At 39.3% G+C, this 24619-nt stretch overlaps 1 protein-coding gene and 3 pseudogenes across 4 annotated transcripts; 3 read left to right on the top strand and 1 right to left on the bottom strand.

The window, feature by feature from the left end:
• The first annotated feature begins 1475 nt into the window (after nucleotides 1-1475).
• Nucleotides 1476-8116, top strand: LOC306652153 (olfactory receptor 2T8-like; annotated as a pseudogene). The gene is made up of 2 exons: nucleotides 1476-1778; nucleotides 7619-8116. The product of its transcript is annotated as an olfactory receptor 2T8-like (transcript).
• Nucleotides 8117-9487: 1371 nt separating this feature from the next.
• On the bottom strand, nucleotides 9488-10224 carry LOC306652152 (ubiquitin-conjugating enzyme E2 Q2-like; the record flags this gene model as incomplete). The annotated part of the gene is made up of 2 exons (XM_079125193.1): nucleotides 9488-9815; nucleotides 9917-10224. 2 exons carry the CDS (start codon nucleotides 10222-10224, stop codon nucleotides 9488-9490), a joined length of 636 nt encoding a protein of 211 aa, XP_078981319.1.
• Nucleotides 10225-12043: 1819 nt separating this feature from the next.
• On the top strand, nucleotides 12044-13687 carry LOC306652151 (peptidyl-prolyl cis-trans isomerase FKBP8-like; annotated as a pseudogene). The gene has a single exon. The product of its transcript is annotated as a peptidyl-prolyl cis-trans isomerase FKBP8-like (transcript).
• Nucleotides 13688-16467: 2780 nt separating this feature from the next.
• Nucleotides 16468-23479, top strand: LOC306652150 (STE20/SPS1-related proline-alanine-rich protein kinase-like; annotated as a pseudogene). Its single transcript has 3 exons — nucleotides 16468-16488; nucleotides 18290-18494; nucleotides 22176-23479. The product of its transcript is annotated as an STE20/SPS1-related proline-alanine-rich protein kinase-like (transcript).
• The last annotated feature ends 1140 nt before the right edge of the window (nucleotides 23480-24619 follow it).

The raw sequence follows: 24619 nt of genomic DNA, 5'->3' as shown, positions 1-24619 counted from the left end.
CAGCGTGTACGTGCACTAACACATGACATAAAATGCAAATTGATCTTAAATAATGTAATACTATTTTGGATTCTATAAAATAGTTTGGGGATGATATGGGCAATGTATATAAATGATAAAATGAAGAATTTGTGTATTAACAATGATATGTATAAGAAACATTTTTAATAGAAAAAAAAAGAGGAAAAGACTTCACAAAGTGTTTGCAGATGAATCCAGAGGTCAAGGAATATTAAAGTTTCTGCTCCAGTATCAAGGGAAATGTGACACAAAAATCATTTTTACTGTTCTATGATTGATGATTATTACTACTCCTAAAAATATGCAATAATATCACAGATGCAGGAATTGAAGCAGATTGAAAGCTGAGTATAGTGAAAAAGTAAGGAATTCTTTTATCCTCAAGAATAAAGAAAAAAGTTTAAGATTGATCACTACAAAAATTCTTACCACATGTAAAGGGCATAGATTATACTACCAATATTAGAGTGGGACCAAGCATTTCTAAGTATAATATACTATATGCATAAAGTTTAACAGGTGCAACAGTAATTAAGAATTTCTAAACTGGATATACATATACATACATACACAATTAAAAGAGCATGACAGTAATATGTTTAATAATAATTTTCAATATTGTAATAATTTAAAAAATTGTTGTTTTGATAAGAACGCTGAAGTTTTTAAATTTAAATAGCATTGTTGGCAAAAGGAGTCTCTAATAGCTGCAGTGTTTATTAGAGATGTGGTACCCACTTACAAAAATTTATCTTGGTTTTCAATTTCATTGAAAAAGTACTTGAGAAAATGATTTGCTACACATAGATTATGACTGAACCCCATCATCATTCTACTGATAATCATTAATCTATTGCTCTCTGCCCAAACTTAAATTTGCAAGGAGAAGATAAATCTCACTGAAGTGTGAGAATAGAGCCTTTCACCCACAGGACTGCATCTGCTGACAGTCATCACTGCAGAGAAATGACATCTGGAGGTGTCGGTGACAAGAGAGACATTTCTATGATTAAGTGAGAGGCTCTGTGTCCTAATCATAATCCATGCTGACTAACTTCAAGCAAAGAATTTGTTTGGACCAGTCTTAGTTAACAGACTGGTGTTTAGCTCCTACCCTGAGAACATAGGATTAATGTAAATGTGAGAGCATGTAGGTAGCACAATTTATGTTCCTTTAGGTTATTTATGTTACTCTACAAAATTTTTGACTTTTAAAATAGGAATATTTAGTCAATCCATTTGATATGGGCGTCATTTGTCAAGAGGGCACTCTACTGAACAGTGGCCCCTGATTAGGAGATGTGGTGCTATGTGAGGAGGTGGGTGTGGTGGGGCAGGAGCTAGGTTTGATCACAGCCATGGAGAATGCCAATGACTCCACAGAGATGAACTTCATTCTTTTGGAACTCTTTGACCACACACAGAACCATTGATTCCTGTTTTCTCTGGTGTTCATGACCTTCATTGCCTCCCTGTTGGATAATGCCCTGATGAACCTTCTCATCCACACTGACCCCAGATTCCACACTCCCATGTACTTCCTGCTCAGCCAGCTCTCCCTCATGGACTTGATGCTGGTCTCTACCATCATCCCCAAAATGGCAGACAAGTATCTAATGAACTCCAGGTCAATCTCTCCTGCTGGCTGTGGTTCCCAGATCTTCCTGTTCCTCACTCTGGGAGAGGAAGACTGCTTTCTCCTGGTGGCCATGTCCTATGACCGCTATGTGGCCATATGCCACCCACTGCGCTACCATGTTCTCATGTTCCCATCTGGTAGCAGGCTCTTGGCTTATGGGAGGGATTGATGGATTGATGCAAGCCAGTGCCACTCTTGAGCTTCCCCTATTGCCACTCAAGGGAGATTGACCATTTCTTCCATGAGGTACCTTTATCAGTGAGCCTTGCCTCTGCAGACACCACTGTTTTTGAGCTTTTCAGTTATAGCTGCTGCACCCTGATGCTTTTGGTCCTTCTGTCTCTCATTGTGGCCACATACAGGCTCATCCCAGCTGCTATCCTGAGAATCCGCTCTGCTTCAGCCTGAAAGAAAGCCTTTGCCACCTGTTCCTCTCACCTGACTGTGGTGGGGCTGTTCTACAGCACCCTCATGGTCATCTACATGAGGCCCAAGTCCTACCACTAAGTGGGCCATGGCAAAGTAGTCTCTGCATTTTACACCATCTTCACACCTACACTGAACCCACTCATCTATAGCATGAGGAATAAAGAAGTCAAGGGGGCCTTCAGAAATTGGCTGAGCAAGAAACATGCTATGTGATGCCAACACTGAGGATTTACCAATATGGTAACACCCAAAATGAATTCATGCTACATTTATAAATTACTAGTTTATTTGCTCCATTGAACTTGTGCTTTTTTATGCTATCAATTTATTTTGCCTCCATTTTCCATTTTACCATTTAAAGTATATTTGTGTGTTTGGTTAATCAAAATTTTACTGTTTTTTTTATCATTCCCTGTGGCACTATTGAGACTCCTTTTGTTCAGTAATATGGAATCTACTCTGGGGGATGTCTGAGTGCTATTGAGAAGAATGTATTGAAGAATGTATTGGGTGCCATGTTCTTGCATGCCCACTATGTCCATTTGAATTCACTTGCAGTTAAATCCAGGGCTTCTTTGTTGGTTGTCTGTTTGGTTTAGCTTCCTATTGCTGAAGGCAAGTGCTGAAATTCCCTGTCATTACTACACTGCCATCTCTCTCTCCCTACAGTGAACTGTGTCACTTTATATATTTGGTATGCCACATGCATTCACCATTGTTTTATCCTCATGCTGAATCTTATCCTTTAAAAGATGATGAATCTAACTTAATTCTTTTAGCATTGGTGTACTTTATCTGATTCAAGCCTAGCTGCTCCTCTCTCTGACTTCCATTCTCATAGAATACCCTGCATTTTCCTCTGTGTGATCTTACAAAAGAAGGGGTTCTCTTGGAAGCATATATGGTTGTTCTTTGTCATTTTAACAATTCAGCTGCTCTATTTCTTGAAATTGAAGAATTTATCCATACTATGTTCAATGTTATTAGTGATAGGAAAGGACTCCTTACTTTCACTTTGCTGTTTTTTTTGTTTTTTCTGTATATCAATTCTGTTTTTCTTTCTTACTGTATTCCATGTGGTTAAGCTATTGCACATATTATTATGTTTTGAATCTTTCCTTTTTATTTTTAGTGCATCAAGTTTTTGCTTAGTGATTATCAAGAAATCTAGATATTATTTTATACTAATAGTGGGTTATATTAATCAAATGATTACTTAATTTTGGTTACCTTCCAAAAACCAAAAATACTAAAACAAAGGTGGGTGTATCTCACTGGTATAGCCCTTGCCTGCAATACATGAGTTCCTGAGCTCAATCCCCAGCACTACAAAAATAATATATGAATATAAAAACACTCCACATTAACTCCACTTCCTCCTCACATTTTCAAGGTAAGGTGTCATGACCTATATCATTGGCTCTTGCATATTTTTAAACAAATTATGGTTATTTCTAGAAGATTTACCTTTCCTTTGACCCAAGCAGAACCAGGGTACACTCCTCCATTGCATTGCTAGTATTTTTGGTTGTGACTTCAGACTTCCTTGCACCTGCTGACTTGGTGTCTCTAACTGTCTTTGCATGCTCATCAAGACCCGTTCTTTCCCTGACCCTCAAGTTGGTACCTGTGTCAATGGTGAATTCAATGTGGGTGAAATGAGAGCTCTGCAGTTCTAAGTATACTCTGCAAACAGCCTTCTGCTTGAAGTCGGCTCCTCCATCAGACCAGCACATGCTCTGAGCAGCAACAATCTCTACTATTTAAAGGGATTAATTTGCAATTCAGGGAATCAACTTGAGCACAGGACCAGATACCTGTGCAGTTGTAGGATAGACATGCATCATGGAATTCTGCCAGTGAGCTGTTGTGTTTGTCTTTGCACATTGTGATAAGAGTAACGAAATATTGAGTGGTGCTAAAACATGAAATACAGTAATAACACAGATTCAAATACATGTAGTGTCTCCTTATATGACAGAAGAGGTGCAATTACTATTTATAGAAACAAAGGGAAGATTTCCCATAATATACCATGAGCAGTTAACCCTTTTATTCCTCTTTAAATTCATGAGTCACTTCAGGACTCATGCTTACAAATGAAAAGTGAGTGATGGAAGGAAGGATTTTCATGGAAACAAAAGTATTGGGATCATTAATCATTCTCCTTATTTGTTCTTACACCTCTGCTGTGGGTGGGGCACAGCCTTCCTAGGGGTTTGTGGGTTTGCATCAAGAAAAGCAGAAGGACAATTCATGTGGAGCATAGTTGATGTGAAATAACACTTACCAGGTCATGGGTAGGGAATGCCCTGCACTTGGTGCCATCAAGGTCTGGGAGTGGCACACCAACCACCCAGCTCAAGACCTGCTACCAGTGGATATCTGACCACTAGTAGTCATCCCATTCATCATGATGTTTACAGAAAAGTGTTCAGCATGTGTTCCAGTTAGAACAGATGTTCATTTTGTGAAAACGTTTTTCAATATCATTTTGACAGTTTCTTGAGCAGAACCTTGTGAACTCTGTGAATTGTAAATATGGAATTAGGAATGTTGCTTTCATTTTTTACAAACAAAAAGCCCATATTTAGAGAGAAATTGCAACTGCATAAATCAGAAAAAATTGTAGAATTTTTATCATCAATCCACTAAATCAATTGTGTCTCACAGTAAGCAGAAAACATTCATCTGAAATTATTAGATGTTTGAATTAAGTTTCCAGGGTTTTTTCAACATGGAAATATTTTTATGCAAATTCAGCAACATTGAATTAAAACAGAGTTGCTCCTCCTGACACTGCTGAGGATAATGATGTACCCCCATTCCCACCAATTTTTGTTCAACATAAGCAATGGTAGTAGTGACTGGCTTAGAATACTGATTTGCTCCAGAAGCCATGGCCTTCTGGCAGAAAGATGAGAGATGTTGTCCAGGAACACTGGACTTGTTGACAAACCCATCACACATTTATTAACACTTTAAATTCTATTGTATTTTAAATGTAATCTCTGTAATCATCTCTATCAGGTGTTTATTTCCTTTAAGTGAAGAAACATCCATAGCACATATTAGAAATGGATGGTATTGGTGATAATGTGAAGAAACACTTCACATTATTTCATTTTATTGCTCCAATTTATTTTCATACCATTTTAATTTGAGACCCTATTTTCCTAGGTAAATCATACTTGGCACAATATTTTATTGCCAGAATTCAGCAAATCATTGAGTACCACATTTTCATTCCTAAAAAACTATAAATGTAAATTTTTACTTCATAGGTAGACACAAGTATTTTCATTTAAATATAATTAATACACATTCTGGTTTTGATCCCTACTAATGTAAATTAAGCGTCAGGAAAAATCCAAGTGCATGTTTTATCAATTTTAAAACCTCAAGCATTTGTGGGCAAACTATTTTGATATCTGAAGTGCAATATTTTTGTTAGTTTTTATTTTGAGCTTCCATCTGATGAACACAATTCCATCTCACTCATAAAATCCAGTGCCTCTCAGAGGGATTATCACACTGAGATCTTGTCCCAAGTATTGCTGCTCTTCTCCTCCAGCTGTCTCCCCTCGCCCCAAGCAAGCTGTCCAGCTCCACTGTCTAGAGCCTGCTTTTTCCCCTGCACAGAACTCCTCCGCTCAGTACCAAACTGCTTAATGTCCCCACCCCTTTGCATGGTTCACCTCCCTGCTCTTGAGTTGTACTCAGAGGTCAAGTCTTGAACCCAGGTCTCACACAACCATCCTGTTCAAGAGGGTCCCTCAGAAGTGAGCATCTTTTCTGTTCATTTCATCTATACTTCATTTTTACTTTGTATTCGTTGTTATCACCTCTAATAATTGTCAGTTGTTCCTTAGAAGTTTCTCTTTTTTTGTATTAAATTCTGAAATCTTATAGTGTCAAGACTTCCTGGAATTGTTAATAAATTGAATATCATCTAAGATGAAGACATAAAAGTTTTATATTTTTCAAACACATCTGGTGTTTCCTTATTGTGTAGTGTCATGTATCACAGCCACATCAGCCTCAAAAGGTCCTGTGGTGGGATAATGAATAGAGTATTTTTACCTGTATGCATCGACACTGTGTCCCACTTTAGTGTGGTCTCCTGGGGCATCTGGGGGGGGGGTTCCCATGGAAGTCCTTGCTTAATTACACTTACTGTGAAATCATCTGTAGCCACCATCTCATTGTCATTAGGTGAAAGATTTTTAAGAAAAAAATCAGGGGGATAACCAGAGAAGACTCTTTGTATCATCACAGGGCCAGTAACTGTTCCAAACTGATAGTTGGCTCTAGACACTGAAATGAACAGAGACAGCACACCAGGACACATGTCTTTTTGCCTTTAGGGTGGTGTGCAGGAAGCAGGAGGGTTTCTAGCTGTATGTTCAACTGTTTGCACAGCATTTACTCATGATGATTGTGCAATTGTGACATACTTACAGTTAAGGTTTGGATGTGAGGTGTCCCCCAAGAACTTCACATATGAGATAATGCAAGAAGGTTCAGAGGAGAAATTATTGGGTTTTGAGAGTCTTAACTTAATCAGTGTATTAATACCTGATGGGATTACCTGAGTGGGACTTGGGGCCAGGCAGGTAATGGCTGGAGGAGGCAGGAATTGGGGTGTGATTTGGGGTATATATATTTGTATCTGAATGGAGTTTCACTCTACTTTCTTATCACCTGATGTAAGCTATTTCCCTCCACCACCCTCTCCTGCCATGATGTTCATTCTCAGCTTAAGCCATGAGGAATGGAGCTGGCCTTCTACGGACTAAGAAATTGGAAACTGTGAGACCTCAAATAAACCTTTCCTCCTTTACAGTTGTGTTGATTGGGTCATTTAGTCACAGCAGGGAAATAGATGGCTAAAACATTTACTTCCCATCCAAAGGTACTAGAAGTCAAACATAGATCCTTTTCTTTTAACCATCAATATCCTGCAAGGAATCATAAAAAGAAAATTTAAGCAATAACTTTATTTTTTCTGCAATTTGATCCCTCTCACCAAATCTTAATATTAAGATTGTAAATCTTTCCTCTAAGATTCTAAAATTATTAGTCAACATGTCATGTGAAAAGTGAACTAATTAGCAGTGTCACTCCAGTGTTTGTAATTAAGGAAAGTAGGAAAACCACATCTGAATTCTTTCTGCTAGGACTCTTCAAGCACCCAAGACTTCACCCCCTTCTCCTCACAATAATGCTGGCAATATCCATCACTTCTCTAATGGGAAATTTCCTAATGATTCTCCTGATTCAATGGGATCTCCAGCTCCAAACACCCACATTCTTCCTCCTGAATCAACTCCCTCATGGACACCATGCTGGTTTCTATCACTGCGCCCAAAATAGTTTCTGACTGCTTTGCTGGAAGCAAGTCCATCTCTCCTGCTGGCTGTATCTTGAAGATCTTCTTCCTCCACACTCTGGTTGGTGGAGAGTGCTTCTAAGCAGCCATGTCCCTATGATCTCTATGTGGTTGTATGCCACAGGCTGCAGTCTCCCATGCTCATGAGCTGGCCACTGTGGCTGAGGATGATCACGGAGTCCTGGTTCCTGGGAGCAGCTGATGGGCTCATGCAGGCTGTTACTGCCCTGAACTTCCCATTTTGCAGTGGGCATGAGATAGACCATTTCTTCTGTGAGACCCCCATGCTGGTGTGCTTGGCTTGTGTTGACACATATGTCTTTGAATGTCATGTACATCTGCTGTGTTGATCATGCTCCTGATGCCCATCTGCCTCATCCTGACATCCTGTGGTCTAATCCTAGCTGCCATTCTCCACATGCACTCCACAGAAACCTACAAGTAGGACCTACTCCTCACACTTGGTGAGGCTCTTCTATGGAGCTGCCATTTTTATCAACATGAGACCCAAATCCAACAGGTCAGCTAACCATGATAAGGTGGTGTCAGCCTTCTATACCACCTTCACCCCAATGCTGAACCCCCTCATCTACATCCTGAGGAACAATGAGGTCAAGGTCAAGGTCAATTCCTGAGAAAGTGTGCAGTGTGTGACCTTGAATAATGACTAAATGTTCATCTATTTGCCCCAACAGGAAAGCCCCTACAAAGCGTTTGAAATTTCCTCAGGAGAAAGTATTTAAGTTTTCATATATATATATATTTTTTTTTAATTTATTTATTTTATTTTATTTATTTATTTATTTTTTTTTTTTGCTTTACTCTGGATCGTGCATAAATGTTCACACTGAGGTTTTTACTGAGATGTCTTCACCAAGTCAAACAGTGGATTGGTAAAAGTCTGTGAATCAAAATGTCAGTAAAAATTTTATATCACTCATCACAATGGTTTCTTTTTCAAATAATGAACTAAGTGTCTAAGTGATTTTGGGATTCATGTTATTATTTGCTGCCGATCAGTGTATTATTTCCACGTAACTGGGTGCTTGGACTGCAGACATTCTTTTCAGAGGTTTCAACAAGTCTGTGCTCATAGCTCACGCCCACCTTCAAGAGACACAACCCACTAAGGCAGGAAGGCAGAGAACCTATAGGGACAGGATAAGGATCTCAGAAGGGAAAGGGGGAATGAAATTGTGCCATCCTGGAGGAGACATTGGGGCTTCAATTGCAAGGGTTCATCCTTAGTTTCTTCACCCCTACTCCAGCCACTGACAACCACAAAATTTTCTGTAAAGCAAACCCTCACTCCAACCCTTGTGCTAATAAATGTTTGAGAAATACTCTCCCCAGACTTGTTGAAGAAGACAAAATTGAGAAATGTGATGAACACCTTTTCAAATCTTATACCCCAGCAATCACTGATAGAGGCAGATCAAGCCCATGAAACCCCCAGACAACATAAACCTGTTGGCATTGCTCGCTTTGGGAACTCTGCTTTCTCTTACTCTAATGAATCCTGATACTTTGCTCTCACATTTGTGTCCATGGATTTCCTTGTTTGAATTTGTGAGACAGGAGAACCCAGCCATTCCTGTTTTGAGTTCCACCAGTACCTCAGGAAGGTGTCTCCTGCCATTCCAGTGAGGCTGCACAACATTCCCCGGTTGACCCCACCCATCTAACTTGGTCTATATCTTGATGCAAACTGGCACTAGGTACTCTTTGTGTCTTGATTTTTTTCCTTCTAAGATTAATATGATTATAAAATTCTCCTTGTGTCTGCACTGTCAGTATAGTTTACTCTTTTTATTGCTATGTGGTCCTCCCTAGCCTGATATGATGATGTTCACCAGCCCATTATTTAGTTGAGAGGTACATGTGCCATGTTCAGTGTGAAGCCACTGTGACAAGAACTGCTGTTAGCCTCCCTTGTGTCATTATGTGTCTCTGTTCCTCTTGGCACATGCATGATGCACCTAGTAAACTGATCTTCAAAGTGTCAGCTAAATTTTAGACTTCAACCAGGAATGAACACAAATTCCAGTTGTTCCCAATATTATTATATTATTATAACTCTGTGATCTGTATATGTCCCTGAGCTCTTTCATAAGTCTATCTGAAGCTTGCACTGACCCAGACACGGCACCATTTAAATGGTCTTGCCTTTGAGTCTTCCTAATTTTCTCTAATATTACCAAATTTTCTTTTTCAATTCCTTCATCCTCTGACTTTCCCCCACTAATAGGCTCTTCTTCCTTCATCTCATAATGATCCAAGTCTTCTATATCTTCAGCCATCTCTTCTTCCTCCTCCTCTTCTGAATCACTTCTTCTGTTATTCCATTCTGACCCATGGGAAGTGGTTGATATAGCATCTCAACATCCAGGTGCTTAGGAAGGTTATATAAACTGCAGAGTTCACATATCAACCACTTCAATTGCTGACGAAGCGAATTGTTGTTCTTAGTATCTTTTAGACGTTCCAGAACCGATGTCAGAGTTGGGTCATCTGAGTCCACAAACCATATTGGTGAAGAAGATGGGTAAGATTCCGTGATGTTGCAGTGGAGTGTGAGCGGCGGCTGCGGTGAGTGTGGGCTACCCGGAGGTGCCCGCGGTGGTACCAGGAGCTGGCAGTGCAGTTTGTCCAGCTTCCAGCTGACCATGCGTAATCGCTGGTGGTTCTTGTCCAAGATGGACGCCAGGAACTTCAGCTCGGTCTTGAGTCCTGACAGGGACATCTTCCCCACATCTCCGGCGGGAGGGGTGCGGAAGGGGAGCTGGGCCCGGAGCAGCCGTCAAGGCCGCGACCGCCCCTTGGGGCCTGCCTGGGCCGAGCTCTTGTGGCTCCGCCTCTCCCCGCCCGCTGCGACCCGCGTCAGAGCGCGGCTGGAAAATGGCGAGGTGCGCGAGGCTGCAGCGGGCAGCTGAAGGGCAGCCCAAGCAGCTGCTCCCTTTGTAACCGACTCCAGCCTAAAAAATTAAATACACTAATATTTATAAGAAAAAGAAAAATGCAAACACAAATTAATCATACTTTATTTGACTGCATCTTATTTAGAAAGCTTGCACATTTCAAATCCCATTAAAACGCTCTCTCCAAAAGAATATAAAGAATAAGAAAAAATTATGTAGCAATATCTAATCATCAAACAGCAGTCCAGTACTTTGAGATGTGCATTATATTTTATAGATACTCAACTCATATCTGATATCAATGTAATTTATGGTTATGTTTTTACAAACCTGAGAAGCTGTTAACATTATTCCACTTATTTTAATGATGTCATGGTGCATAGAAAAATAACTGACATGCTATCAATTTAATTTTATCTATGCTCCTGCAAAGTGATTGAACTTCATGATATTTACACAGCATAATAAACAAGCACATCCCAGTTGTATACATGTCAGCCAACATCAGAACACAGGGCAAGGTAAAGTTGAAATATGACAAATTCCTTTATGTATATTTGTTGAGCAAAGGGGGAAGGTAATTTGAAAAAGAGAGGCAGAAATTATTAAAACCAATGTTTTTAGTAATATTTTTACTTTTTCTTATTTTCCTGGCTGTAATTTCAAAAACTACTGACTAGTTTCTGATCTGTGGACTTCTGTAGAGTCTTTATCCAAATGTAAAGGAAATTATAGTCAATCGACACACCAAAATTCTTAGGATACCCGTTAGCCTCTTCAACACTAACATATATAGCTTCACAGTAGCATGTATAAAAATGTTCAACAGTGCCAACTGCCAAATCAGTGTCAGTGGATAAAGTACAGTCATCCTTAAAGATACAGCTCCCCATTAACAGAAAGTTGCACCAAATTTCCTCAGTTTTGACCAAGTGAACCCACTCTATCAATTATAAATGTACCTGTTTCAACCTGATGAAAGTTTGATCATAAATAGACTCAGAAGGGTCAGCTGAAAAACTGAGTACTGTCAGTTTTGACCAAGTGAACCCACTCTATCAATTATAAATGTACCTGTTTCAACCTGATGAAAGTTTGATCATAAATAGACTCAGAAGGGTCAGCTGAAAAACTGAGTACTGTGGTCATGATACATTTTAATATAACCAGCATTTGCCCATTAAATGTTTAAGACAATGTAAAATGGAAATGTTTTAAAAATAAGAAATTGTAAATGATCCCAGCAGCAGGAAGTTTTATTTGTCATCAAATATAAATTGGGTATATTTATTTTGAAAGTCCTTGTTATCACGTTCATTTTTAAAATACTATTGTGAACAAAGAGTATCTTTCCCTTAAAAATAAAACATCAACAAACTTCCCTGAAAAGGACCTTATCGACTGTTAATGAAGGTAGTTTTAAAACTGCAGTGATTATATTTATAAAATATTCAAAACAAATCCTAGAGCAGAAATAAATCCAAATGAAAATGAAAACATTCCCACAAAAGAGTTTTCACAAAGAATAAATCTTTTTTTTTTTTTTTTCTTATGGGTACTTAGGTTTTCCAGTTAAGTAAATTATCCATCAAAGATTTACTGACTTGGGGGCAGGAAAGGGGGCACAGGACCTCAGGCGGGGTCCTGGAGCCAGAGGGCCAGTTCCCATCCCCCCAGCAGTATGGCATCCTGTGCTGAGCCCTCGGAGCCCACGGTCCCACTGCCTTCTGGTGTCCCACCTCTTGAAGATTTCAAGGTGCTGGATGGGGTTGAGGATGCAGAGGGTGAGGAAGAAGAGGAGGATGATGACCTGAGTGAGCTGCCACCTCATGAGGACATGGGACAGTCCCCTCTGGAGGAGGCTGAGCAGACTGGGGCTCTAGCCTGAGAGTTCCTGGCAGCCATGGAGCCTGAGCCTGCTCCAGTCCCGGCTCCAGAAGAGTGGCTGGACATCCTGGGGAATGGGATGTTGAGAAAGAAGACACTGGTCCCAGGCCTACGTGGATTGAGCTGACCAGCCAAGAGGCAGGTGGTCACAGTGCAGTTGCAGATGTCACTGGAGAACAGCATGCAGGTACAGGAGGAGCCAGAGCTGGTGTTCACCTTGGGCAACTGCGAGCCATCCAGGCCCTGGAACTCAGTGTCCCGCTCATGGACTTGGGTGAGACGGCCATGGTCACTGCTGACTCCAAGTACTGCTACAGCCCCCAGGGTAGCAGGTGCCCCTACATCCCCCCCCCCCCCCTGACCTGGCCCTGTGTCTGGAGGTCACCCTGAAGACAGCCCTGGATGGGCCTGACCTGGAGATGCTGATGGGGCAGGAGCGGGTGACCCTGGCCAACCCGAAGCAGGAGTGCTGTAATGGCCACTACCAGTGAGTGGACTTGTACTGGCTGCAAACTCTTATGACCTTGCCATCAAGGCCATCATGTCCAGCGCCAAAGTGGACATGACTTTCAAGGAGGAGAAGCAGCTCCTTCAGCTGAAGGTGAAGCATTGAACAACCTGTCAGCCTCGCAGCTGAAGATGGACCATTACCGCACTGCCCTGCGCTCCTGCAGCCTGGTGCTGGAGCACCAGACCAACACCATCAAGGTGCTTTTCCAGAAAGGCAAGGTGCTGGCTCAGCAAGGCAAATACAGTGAGGCCATTCCCATCCTGAGGGCAGCCCTGAAGCAGGAACCTTCCAATAAGATGATCCACGCGGAGGTGTGCAAGCTGGTGAAGAAGCACGAGTCTTAGCGCAGCACAGAGACAGCCCTCTACCGGAAAATGCTGGGCAACCTCAGCTGGCTGCCAGCCATGTGTCCTGGCAAGAGTGCCTGGTCCATCCCTTGGAAGTGGCTGTTCGCGGGGACTGCTGTTGCTCTGGGGGGCGTTGCACTCTCTGTAGTCATCGCTGCCGGAACTGAGGGACCTGGTGGCCACCACCCCTCTGCACACCATGGACCCCACCCTGCACTCCTGACTCCCCGGCTTCCTGTCCACTGTCCTTGGTGGCCTGGCCCCCTCTTGATTGGGGGCAGCCAGGATGGGGGTCAGGAAGCCAGAGAACTGGAAAGACTGAGGCCTCCTAGGAGGAAAGTGGGGTGCAGCCCAGAGGAGGGGTCCTCTTTCCTCCACCCAACTCACCCTTTGCCCACCACCCTGCGGGTCAGGGCTCACGGCAGGCCTCAGTCTCTCCTCCTCAGTAGGCCTGGGGCAGCCCGCCCTGCCAAACCCCCCTTGACCTCCAGCCCTTCCGACCCCACCTGCCGCCCTCTTTCCAGGCTCTCCACAGTGAAATAAAGCCTCCCACTCAGGAAAGAAAAAAAAAAAGATTTACTGTCTCAATTGAAACCAATTAACATTTTCTTTCTTTTTTTGTGTTGTTTTTTTTTTTAATTTTTATTATAAACAAATGGGATGCATGTTGTTTCTCTGTACATGGAGAAAAGGCATACCATTTGTGTAATCATAAATTTACATAGGGTAATATTGGTTGATTCATTCTGTTATTTTTTCCCTTCCCCTCCACTCCTCCCACCCCACTTTTCCCTCTATATAGTCCTTCCTTCCTCCATTCTTGCCCCCCTCCCTAACCCTAACACTAACCCCTCCCATCCCCCATTATGTGTCCTCATCCACTTATCAGCAAGATCATTCGTCCTTTGGTTTTTTGAGATTGGCTTATCTCACTTACCATGATATTCTCCAATTTCATCCATTTGCCTGCAAATGCCATAATTTTATCCTTCTTTTTGGCTGAGTAATATTCCATTGTATATATATATATATATATATATATATATATATATATACACCACAGTTTCTTTATCCATTCATCAATTGAAGAGTATCTAGGTTGGTTCCACAATCTGGCTATTGTGAATTGAGCAGCTATGAACATTGATGTGGCTGTATCTCTATAGTATGCTGATTTGAAGTCCTTTGGGGATAGGCTAAGGAGTGGGATAGCTGGGTCAAATGGTGGGGTCATTCCAAGATTTCTAAGGAATCTCTACACTGCTTTCCAGAGTGGCTGCACTAATTTGCAGCCCCACCAGCAATGTATGAGTGGACCTTTCTCCCCATATCCTCGCCAATACCTGTTGTTGCTTGTATTATTGATAATCACCATTCTAATTGGGGTGAGATGGAATCTTAGGGTGGTTTTGATTTGCATTTCTCATATTACTAGAGATGTTGAACATTTTTTCATATATCTGTTGAATGCTTGTAGATCTTCTTCTGTGAAGTGTCTGTTCATTTCCTTAGCCCATTTGTTGATTGGAGTATTTGTATTCTTGGTGTAGAGTTTTTTGAGTTCTTTATAGATTCTGGAGATTAGTGCTCTATCTGAAGTCTGAGTGGCAAAGATTTTCTCCCACTCTGTAGGCTCTTTCTTTGCATTGATGATAGTTTCCTTTGCTGAGAGAAAGCTTTTTAGTTTGAATCTATCCCAGTTATTGATTCTTTTTTTAATTTCTTGTGCTATGGGAGTCCTGTTAAGGAAGTCTGCTGATCCTAAGCTGATATGTTGAAGATTTGGACCTACTTTTTCTTCTATAAGATGCAGGGTCTCTGATCTGATTTCAAGGTCCTTGACCAATTAACTTTAAAATTCATTGCACTGAGTAGCCGAAATATATTGTATTAGTAAACATGGTAGCTGTTCAGAAACAAAAAGAACATACTAATATTTTTTTTCATTTCTGCCTTTAGTGTCTTTTCTGAAGGAACAAAGCAAAGCTCCCCAAAGAAACTGCTTGAGTCAAGTGAAAAGAAAATAAAAGCAGCTTAAAATGGTTAAAATGCACCTTGAAATTTCTTCTTAAGATGAAGTACCAAAAGTGAAGCATTTTAAAAAGCAAAAGTAATGTGAATCCAAATCAAATGGGAAAGAAATTCCAGCTACTTTATAAAAGCTGATCTTCACAGCTTAGCAAAATTTTTGATTAAAAATATCACACCAATTTACATTAATGTTCTATTCTTTTCCAAAAATGCCCTCTTAAAAAAAGTGCATCCAAAACTCAGCAATTCCATGCTCCCTCAACTTTTCTGATACCTTTCATGCCACTCCTCTAAAGTTTTCCAAATAGATTCAACTTCCTACTGTAAAAAATGTGAAGAGAGAGCCCACAGAATGGGAGTATATCTGTACCATATGCACCTCAAATATAGAACTTATCTCCACATTTTTTTTATCCAATCTCTTTGTGTTATTTATCTTGGAAATAAATTTAAAGGTGCATTGTATGCATTTTAATATAAAGAACTCAAAAAACTTAGACCAAAATACAAATAACCCAATCAATAAAAGTGTTAAGGAACTGAACAGAAACTTCACAGAAGAAGAAATAAAATTGATCAACAAACATATGAAAAAGTGTCCATCATCTCTAGCAATTAGAGAAATGCAAATCAACAATGCTCTGATTTAATCTCACTCTAGTCAGAATGAAAATTATGATGAATAAAATGAAAAAAATAGTGTTGGTGAGTATGTGGGAAAAAAGGTACACTCACACACTGCTGATGGGACTGAAAATTGGTGGAACCATTCTGGAAATCATTATGGAGATTCCTCAGAAAACTTGTAATGGAACCACCATTTACCCAGCTATCCCACTCCCTGGTTTATAACCAAAGGACTTAAAATCAGCATACTACATTGGCACAGCCTCATCAATGTTTATAGCAGCTGAATTCACAATAGCTAAACTATGGAACCAACGCAGGTTACCCTCAACAGATGATTGTATAAAGAAAATGTGTTATACATGCACAATGGTTTGATTATACTAAGTCTAAATGAAATTTTGGCATTTTCAGGTTAATGGATAGAACTGGAGAATATCATGCTAAGGAAAATAAGACATTTCCTCAAATACAAAGGCCCAATATTTTCTCTGATATGCAGATGCTGTTACATAATGTGGGGGGAGGGCTAGGGAAGAATGGAGAAAGTTTGGATTGGGCAGAGGGGGTGAAGAAAGGGAACGGGGTGTAAGGGTGTGTAGGGTGGGTAGGGTATTGGAATAAGATGGACTTTATTACCTGTGTACATGTATAATTGAGGCACAATGGGTGTGACTCTGCATTGTGTACTACCAGAGAAATGAGAAGTTGTACTCCCATTGTGTACTGTGTGTCAAAATGCATTCTGCTGTCATATATAACTAATTAGAACAAAGAAAAAAAAAGAAAGGAAGAAAGAACTTCTAAAGTAAACCACTCTGTAACTTACCTGGAAAATGTATCCCAGTTAAAAAATCTGAAATAATTTATTACCAAATTTAGAATTGAAGTAAAACAAAGTTTTCTTGCAAAGACCTTAAAGAAAAGGAAAAGAGAGCATGCATTCAACACCAGAGAAGAAGACAAATATTCTTATCTATGCAGGCACTGGCAGATGCAGTTTGTTACTTTACTTATTATAAGACAATACACCACTCTACATTTTTTGTCCTTCACTAATAACTGAGCTACCAATATTCAAGGCAGGAGAATTTAATATTGGAAAAATAAAACATGAAATTGAAGCTTGTCCCTCAACCATTTCAGAAAACTATAACAGGTTTTTGTGATATGTTAATATACTTAGAGACTTTTATAACCTACTTTGGCTATTTTAAGGAACAAAAATCATGTTCCATTTAATGGTTCTATGATAAAATGATCACTACATAAATAACATTGTCAACAGACTCTGTAAATGAACAAAAATTGGCCAGGAACTGGCACATCTTTTTCATACAAAAATAACTCTTGAAGTTTAAAACAATCTATTTTAATTCAGATCAAATATGCTATGCCAAAGTGCAGCAAATATTATGGGACACATGAGACACTGACAGGGAAGAGCTGCATGGAACATACTAAATCCACCTGGGAAGCAATTCTGTACAATTTTTGCATTGCATGCAAAGATCAATTCTGTGTGGATGGAAGTTATTCCTTGATGTCAGCTTCTCAATGCAGCCACAGTTTAAGATGCAGAGATTCAACTCCATTTATTTATTTTTATTTTGGGGGAGGGTACTCAGAATTGATCTCAGGGACACTCAACCACTGAATCCCAGTCCTATTTTTTTTTCTTTTGTATTTTATTTAGAGACAGGGTCTCATTGGCTTGCTTATTGCCTTTCTGTCAGTGAGGCTGACTATACTCGTGGTCGTCCTGCCTCAGCCTCCTGAGCCACTGGAATTACAGGGTGCACCACAGCACCCTGCAGGACAACTCCATTTAAATACAGTCTGAACATCCTCTTATCTCAAACAAAACCAAGATTTTCATAAAGTTTCAAAGCAGACTTATTTGTTATTTGTTATTTCCATTTCCAAAACAACCTCATTGCAGTCTCCTTCAACCATGGCATATGTAGCTTTCTTAACCAAGTTACTACCACTGCCATTTCTCCCATATTTGGAATTCACAATTAATATGACAATATAACCTCTGAAAAACGTTTTTCTGGGGATAGCCAACTTGCAAATGATGTCACCTACACACTCTTTCCCTACCATGACCAAGAAGCACAGCTGTGTCCAGTTGTGGATACAATATCTATACATATAAATGGAGTAGGATTCAGACAGATCTTTGGTGATCAGTCTCATGATACCAGGCATTTGTCACTTGGATTCATATCAGAAATATCATATCATCTGATCATCCATAGGCTCAATCTCTCTGCCCTCCTAATGACTTTGTAAACTGTAACCATTGACCAGGGACCAAGACAACAGCCACAACTTTTGGTCTTCTACTCTGTGCCCACTATCAGTCTATTTTAGGCCACTGCAGGGTCGCTGGCCCCAGGATGGGGAGCACAGTTCTTGCATTAATGCAGAAGGAGTAAAGGGGTCACCTGCCTGAGAGTACCCTGGTTCCCTTTGTTGCAGGTTGAGGTTGACTGTGCTCCTGGCCACCTGGGTTGTACTCAGGACCTTGCTCTTGAGGGAAGCAGCCGCCCAGAGGTGTCGCAGTTCACGGCTGATCATTCCAAAGAGCTGTTGCTGCTCCTGGAGAATCAGCTAGCCACCCACCCGGCTCCTGCTGACAAAGCCTTTGTGCTCCTTGTCATCCTCCTCATTCTTGCTGCAGCAGGCAAGAGCAGAACCCTCTGGGAAGGGGCAAGACGGTTTGCCCACCACCAGGACCAGAGATGCTGGTTGTGGGAGGAGGCTGCTAGGCCCAGGTGGTACATCCATCATCCCCGCACTGGTCCCAGTCACCGCTGCCACCACTTCTCTTCCTCAGCAGCCCTGACTGCCAAGAATCTCACCCAGTCACAGTCACCTTTCAAAGTCATAAATTTTAGATGGCACATTACCTTGTTTTCCCATATTTCTTGTGTTGCTATGGTAAGATTTGCACATCTGCTGGGATGCGTATTTCTTCACTTTTGTGTGGTGCCTTCACAGTATGCAACTTACTTCTGTCAGTGTGACTTGGAGTTGTTGTGTAACAGTGAGTTTATTTCAGACTGGACTCCACAGTGTAATCTTCTACTCTCTTGTGTGCACTTTATGGATTTGGGGACAGAGTGCACTGCATTATGGTCAGAGAGACCACTGGCTTTTTAAGACATGTCAGAATGGAGTAACTCTAGTACGTCAGACAGATGTATTATAGGCAGCAGAGAATGCGATAGAACACAGAGAGAAAAACAGACAGAGAAAAGGTCAGGAATTCCTCCTAGTCAAGGTGCTCAGAATATTTCTCAGTAGGTTCTCTAAGGCTTATGTTTATTTTGGGGGGTTTATGGAGTCTAAGGTATCTTCAATTTATAAACATTTCTTTGTATATGTTCTAAAATATTGTTAAATGCTTTATAATAATCTTTCAAATCATTATTTGAATAAATTGGAATGCTATTTTGGTTATGGGCTGTTCTTTTAAAATTTCTATGCATTTTCTCATTATAATGAATGATAATATTTCCAAAAGTTTTGTCATCAACTTTCAGAATTTTCAACTTTTCTAGAAAATTATTCATTTGGTACAAATAGCTAATTTTATTTTTATAGGGTTCAGTAGGAACTTAGGTATAATTTTAGCAATATAAAATAGACAATGTAATATGTTGAATATATTTTTATATATTTAAATATTTTATATTAATATTATTTTCACTTATACATTTGTAATATAACATTCACTTTACACTTTACATGTGGTATAATCATACATGCATCTTATATTTATGTATATTATTGCAAAATGTACATAATCTGATATAATATTCATATACATGCATTACCTATCCCACCATATAGCTTTATTCAAATGTGTTAATTTTGGCTCTGATTCTTATTAATTCACTCTTCTTTCTTTCTTCTTTCTCTTTTCTTAAATATTATCTCTCAGAAAGAATGTACAGAAAATTTAACAGACAGGCATGTTGAAATACAAATATAACCTCCTCAGCAAAAAAATCTCTGATATTTTATCTATATTTAATTTAATATATGAAATATAGGTAACTACTTGCTAGGGACACCTGTGTGAAACAATACATTTGAGAAATAAATACCTACATGTTTTGTTTGGCTTCCATTGCATTGGTAACTTTATCTAAATAAATATACCTTTATTTAAGTTTTGCTTTTTGGGTACTAGGTTTTTTTCTCTGAAATTCCTATTACAAAGTATCATGTTTTTGTGTGATTAAAACATGTCTTGGGATATTAATATATTTTTATTTTTAGTTTCCTTTTTTGTTTTTTTGGAAGCATATGATTTGAAATTGTAGAAAAACTCAATGATGTTAGAGAATATATTTTTATTATGTAAAACAGTATTACACTTAGAGCTTAAGGTTTTTTAATTTCCCATAATTTTTTAGTTTCTTGAAAATTTTTAACTTATTTTAATTAGTTATACATAACAATAGAATGCATTTTGACACATTGTACCCAAATGGAGCACAACCACTTCATCCTCTGGCTGTACATGGTGCAGATTCACATCCCATAGTGTAATCATACATGTGTAGAGGGTAATAATGTCTATCTCATTTCACTGTCCTTCTGTTCCCCACATCCCTCCTCTCCACTCATTCCTCTGTGCACCATTCAAAGTTCCTCCACTCTTCCCTACCAACCCCATTATGAATCATCATCTGTATATCAGAGAAAACATTCAGGCTTTGTTTGTTTGGGATTGGCTTATTTAGCTTAGCATGATATTCTCCAGCTCCATCCACTCACCTGCTACTGAATTGATTTCATTCTTTTTTAAGGCTGAATAATATTCCATTGTTTATTTACCACATTTTCTTTATCCATTTATCTGTTGGAGGGCATCTAGTTTGGTTTCATAGTTTGGCTATTGTGAGTTGAACTGCTATAAATATTAATGTGTCTGTGTTCCTGTAGTATACTGATTTTAAGTCCTTTGGGTAAAAACTAAGGAGTGGAATAACTGGGTCAAATGGTGGTTCCATTCCAAGTTTTCTGAGGAATCTCCATGCTGCTTTCCAGAGTGGTTGCACCAATTTGCTGCCCCACCAGAAATGTATGAGTGTACCATTTTTCCCACATGCTCAACAACAACTATTGTTGCTTGCATTCTTCATAATTACCATTCTGACTGAAGTGAGATGAAATCTCAGAACAGTTTTGGTTTGAATTTCCCTTATTGCTAAAGATGATGAACACTTTTTCATATGTTTGTTAATCAATTATATTTCTTTTTCTGTGAAGTGTCTTTTCCATACCTTAGCCCATTAATTAATTGGGTTATTTTTCTGGGGGTTTTATTAAGTTTTCTAAGTTCTTTATATATACTGGAGATTCATACTTTATCTGAGGTGCATGTCGTAATTCTTTTCTCATATATAGGATTATTTCTTACTAGACAAATGTGCCAAAAACATACATTGAAGAAAAGATAGCTTCTTCAACAAATGGTATGGGGAAAACTGGAAATTCATATGTAGCAAAATGAAAATAAACCTCTATTTCTCACCCTGCAGAAAAATCAACTCAAAATGAATCAAAGACTTAGGCACTAGAACAGAGACCCTGAACCTAATAGAAGAAATTAGATCCAAATCTTCACCATGTCAGCTTAGGACTCCACTTCCTTAACAAGCTCCCTAAAGTGCAAAAAGTCAATAAATTGGATGGATTCAAAATCTTATTTTTCTCTTTCTTATTGCATGTTTTTGTATCTTTGAAATTGAATTTATTACATGCCTGGTTTTGTTTTGTTTTGTTTTAATGCAAGCTGTTTCCTTCAAATATTTGATTATTCATGAAATTGCCTTAAAAGTAGAAAAACAAATCTTATTGAAACACATGTGCATTTTAATTAGTGGACATAACTAAGGTGATTTTTTTTCCTTCTCATGGAATAACATCACTCTTCAACATTTATAGCTATTTTTTCTTGAATTGATAATTTCCTATACAAAGAAAACTTCCAATATCTTAACTTTTGTATTGAAAACAAATAACTCTCCTTCTTTAAAATGAGAATGACTTGTTTTCTGACTCTTTGGCTTATAGAATTTTATTGCATGTGTCAATTAGAATGATCAATAATTCTTTGGCAGTTTCAGGAAGGGAAGGGTGTGTGTTGGCCAAGAGGTGTCTGTGGCGAGGCAAGGGAAGTTTCAAGTGAAAGGTTTCTGCTCTCCTGCTCTCCTCTGGCAGCATCATACTGGAGCCCAGCAGCTTGCCTATGCATATCCAGCTTCCCTAGGAGGTGGCCCAGGTACAGCAAGACAGAGGCTCCTGTGACTATGACAGCAGTGCCTGCTTCAGTCCCAGCTGGTCCCAGGGCCTGGCCCTGGCTGGCCCATCTACAGTGGTGCATATAAGCTGCAGAACGTTGTGGACAGTAGAGTTACTACTGTGATTCAGGCCGCCCTATGTAAGCCCAGGCAAAAATGTGTAGCAATAAAGTTATCAAGTTGGAAAAGTGACAGACCAGTGTGAATGAATCATTAAAAGAAATTCAAGCCATGAGTCAGTGCAGCCATCCCAATGTAGTGACCTATTACACCTCTTTTGTGGTAAAAGATGAACTTTGGCCGATCATGAAATTGCTAAGTGAAGGCTCAATGTTGGACGTCATCAGATACATTGTCAACCAAAGACAGCTCAAGAACAGAGTTCCGGAAGATGCAGTAATTCTTAAAGAGGTTTTAGAAGGCTTAGACTATCTACACAGAAGTGGTCAGATTCACAGGGATTTGAAATTGGTAATATTCCTCTGAGTGAGGATGGTTTGGCAAAAGTAGCAGTTCTGGGGGTGATGTTACAAGTAATAAAGTAAGAAAAATGTCTTGGCATGCCTTGGTGGATGGCACCTGAAGTCATGAAACTGGTAAGAGTCTACGACTTCAAGGCTGACATGTGGAGTTTGGGAATTACACCATTGTAATAGTATCAAGAGCAGCACCTTATCACAAATACCCTTGCATGAAAGTGTTAATGCTGACTTTGCAAAATGATGCACCCACTTTAAAGAAACTCAAGTAGAAGATAAATGATGAAAACTTACAGCAAGTCCTTAGAAAATTACTTTCACTGTGCCTTCAAAAAATCCTGGCAAAAGGCCCACATCAGCAGAACTTTCAAAATACAAACACATCCAGAAATCCAACAACAGAGAGTACCTGATTGAGAGTCTCCTTACCAGATTTCAGACATAACCCAAAGAACCAAGAAGGTAAGAGTAGTTCCATTGTCAAGTGGACACCTCCATAAAACTAAAGGTAGGAATTGGGAGTGGAGTGACAACAAGGTGGATGAGAAAAGTGAAGAGGGGAAAACAGCTATTTCTCAAGAAAAGTCATAAAAACTAAGAAAATCCAGAGGTCTTGGTGAATATCAGCAGCATCCCCCAGCAAATAGAGTCACTCTCTGTGCACAGATCTTGGGGCCAACCCCAATGTGAGTGAAGACTACAGAGAAGCTTCTTGTGCTGTGCACCTTGTTTTAAGATTGAGAAACTCCAGGAAGGGACCTAATAATATATGATTTGAGTTTTCTCCAAGAAGAGATATGGTCAATGGTATATCGCAGGAGCTCTTCTCTGCTGGCCTGGTTGATAGTCCTGATGTAGTTATAGAGACTCCTAACTTATAGCAGATTGTAGATGATGCCAAAGCTTTAAAAACATTGACATTTAAGTTTGCTTCTGGCTGTGAAGGGTGAGAGATTCCTTATGAAGTGAAGCTGAATGGGTTTGCTGAACTCAGTGTGAGCTGATATATGTCCCTGGCTATCACCATGATCTGTCATGCCATCGTCCATATCCACTCCCTGTCCACTTCCTCCCACCCCCTCACTTCCATGTCCCATCAAAATCAGAAGATTTGAAGAGGCTAGCTTCAATAAAATGGGATAAAAATTTATTCAGAAAACTTGCAACACTCTGAGTTCTGCTTTATTCTCTAGCAAATTACTCTATGAGACCAAGCAAATGCTACAGTTGCCTGAGTGTTGCTGATATTTTCCAGAAGCTATTTAATATTCTTATTAGTGAATTATGATAGCCTTTGAATGAAAATAATCTGAAATACACTCAGGTGTTTCCACATACTGATAACAAAAGGAATTTTCTATCACAAACCTGTTTCTCTGTTCATTATTGTTATTTCTGTTATAATAATTCAATTGTATATCTGACAATACTGATTCTTCCATGTTGTATTTCAAAATTAATACACTTATAAAATTAATATTTATTAGCTAAATTTGAGTTCTAGTTATAAAACTGACTGTAAATATTATTTTTCATTTATTTATGCATTACACAATTTACCTATGAGAAAAAAGTATTCAATTATATGCTTCTTGCAGTTAATCTCTTGTTATTTAAACAAAATATTCAGGTCTATCTGTGGAGTATTTGTAAATTCTATTTTTTTAAGTGACTGAATTAGGAACTTAGATGCTTATTCTTTTTATTTGTTTGCCTAAAAACCAGTCCACGATCTGATGGTTTCTTGGAAGAGGGGAGTGCCTTGTAAACTTTCACATGAAGAATGTGTCTGAGGCTGATTTCCTCTGGAATAGTCTCAGATCTAAAATTTTCTCTACATAAGGTTGCATATGTAGGATAATGCTTCATTGCAACATTTAGAATGTTATAAAAAAATGTCGCCATTCGGTTAGGTTGCTAACTATATCCATGTCTGATTTGGCTCTCCTGAAGAGATAGTATTTATTATTCTAAAGGTAATGAGCTTGAAAATACCAGAACCTGAATTTTAC

Source organism: Sciurus vulgaris (assembly GCF_902686455.1).
Source record: "Sciurus vulgaris genome assembly, contig: HiC_scaffold_135_arrow_ctg1, whole genome shotgun sequence".
Taxonomy (NCBI): Eukaryota; Metazoa; Chordata; class Mammalia; order Rodentia; family Sciuridae; genus Sciurus; species Sciurus vulgaris.
The sequence above is the reverse complement of the archived record's forward strand: the minus strand, read 5'-3'. Positions and strand labels throughout refer to the sequence as shown.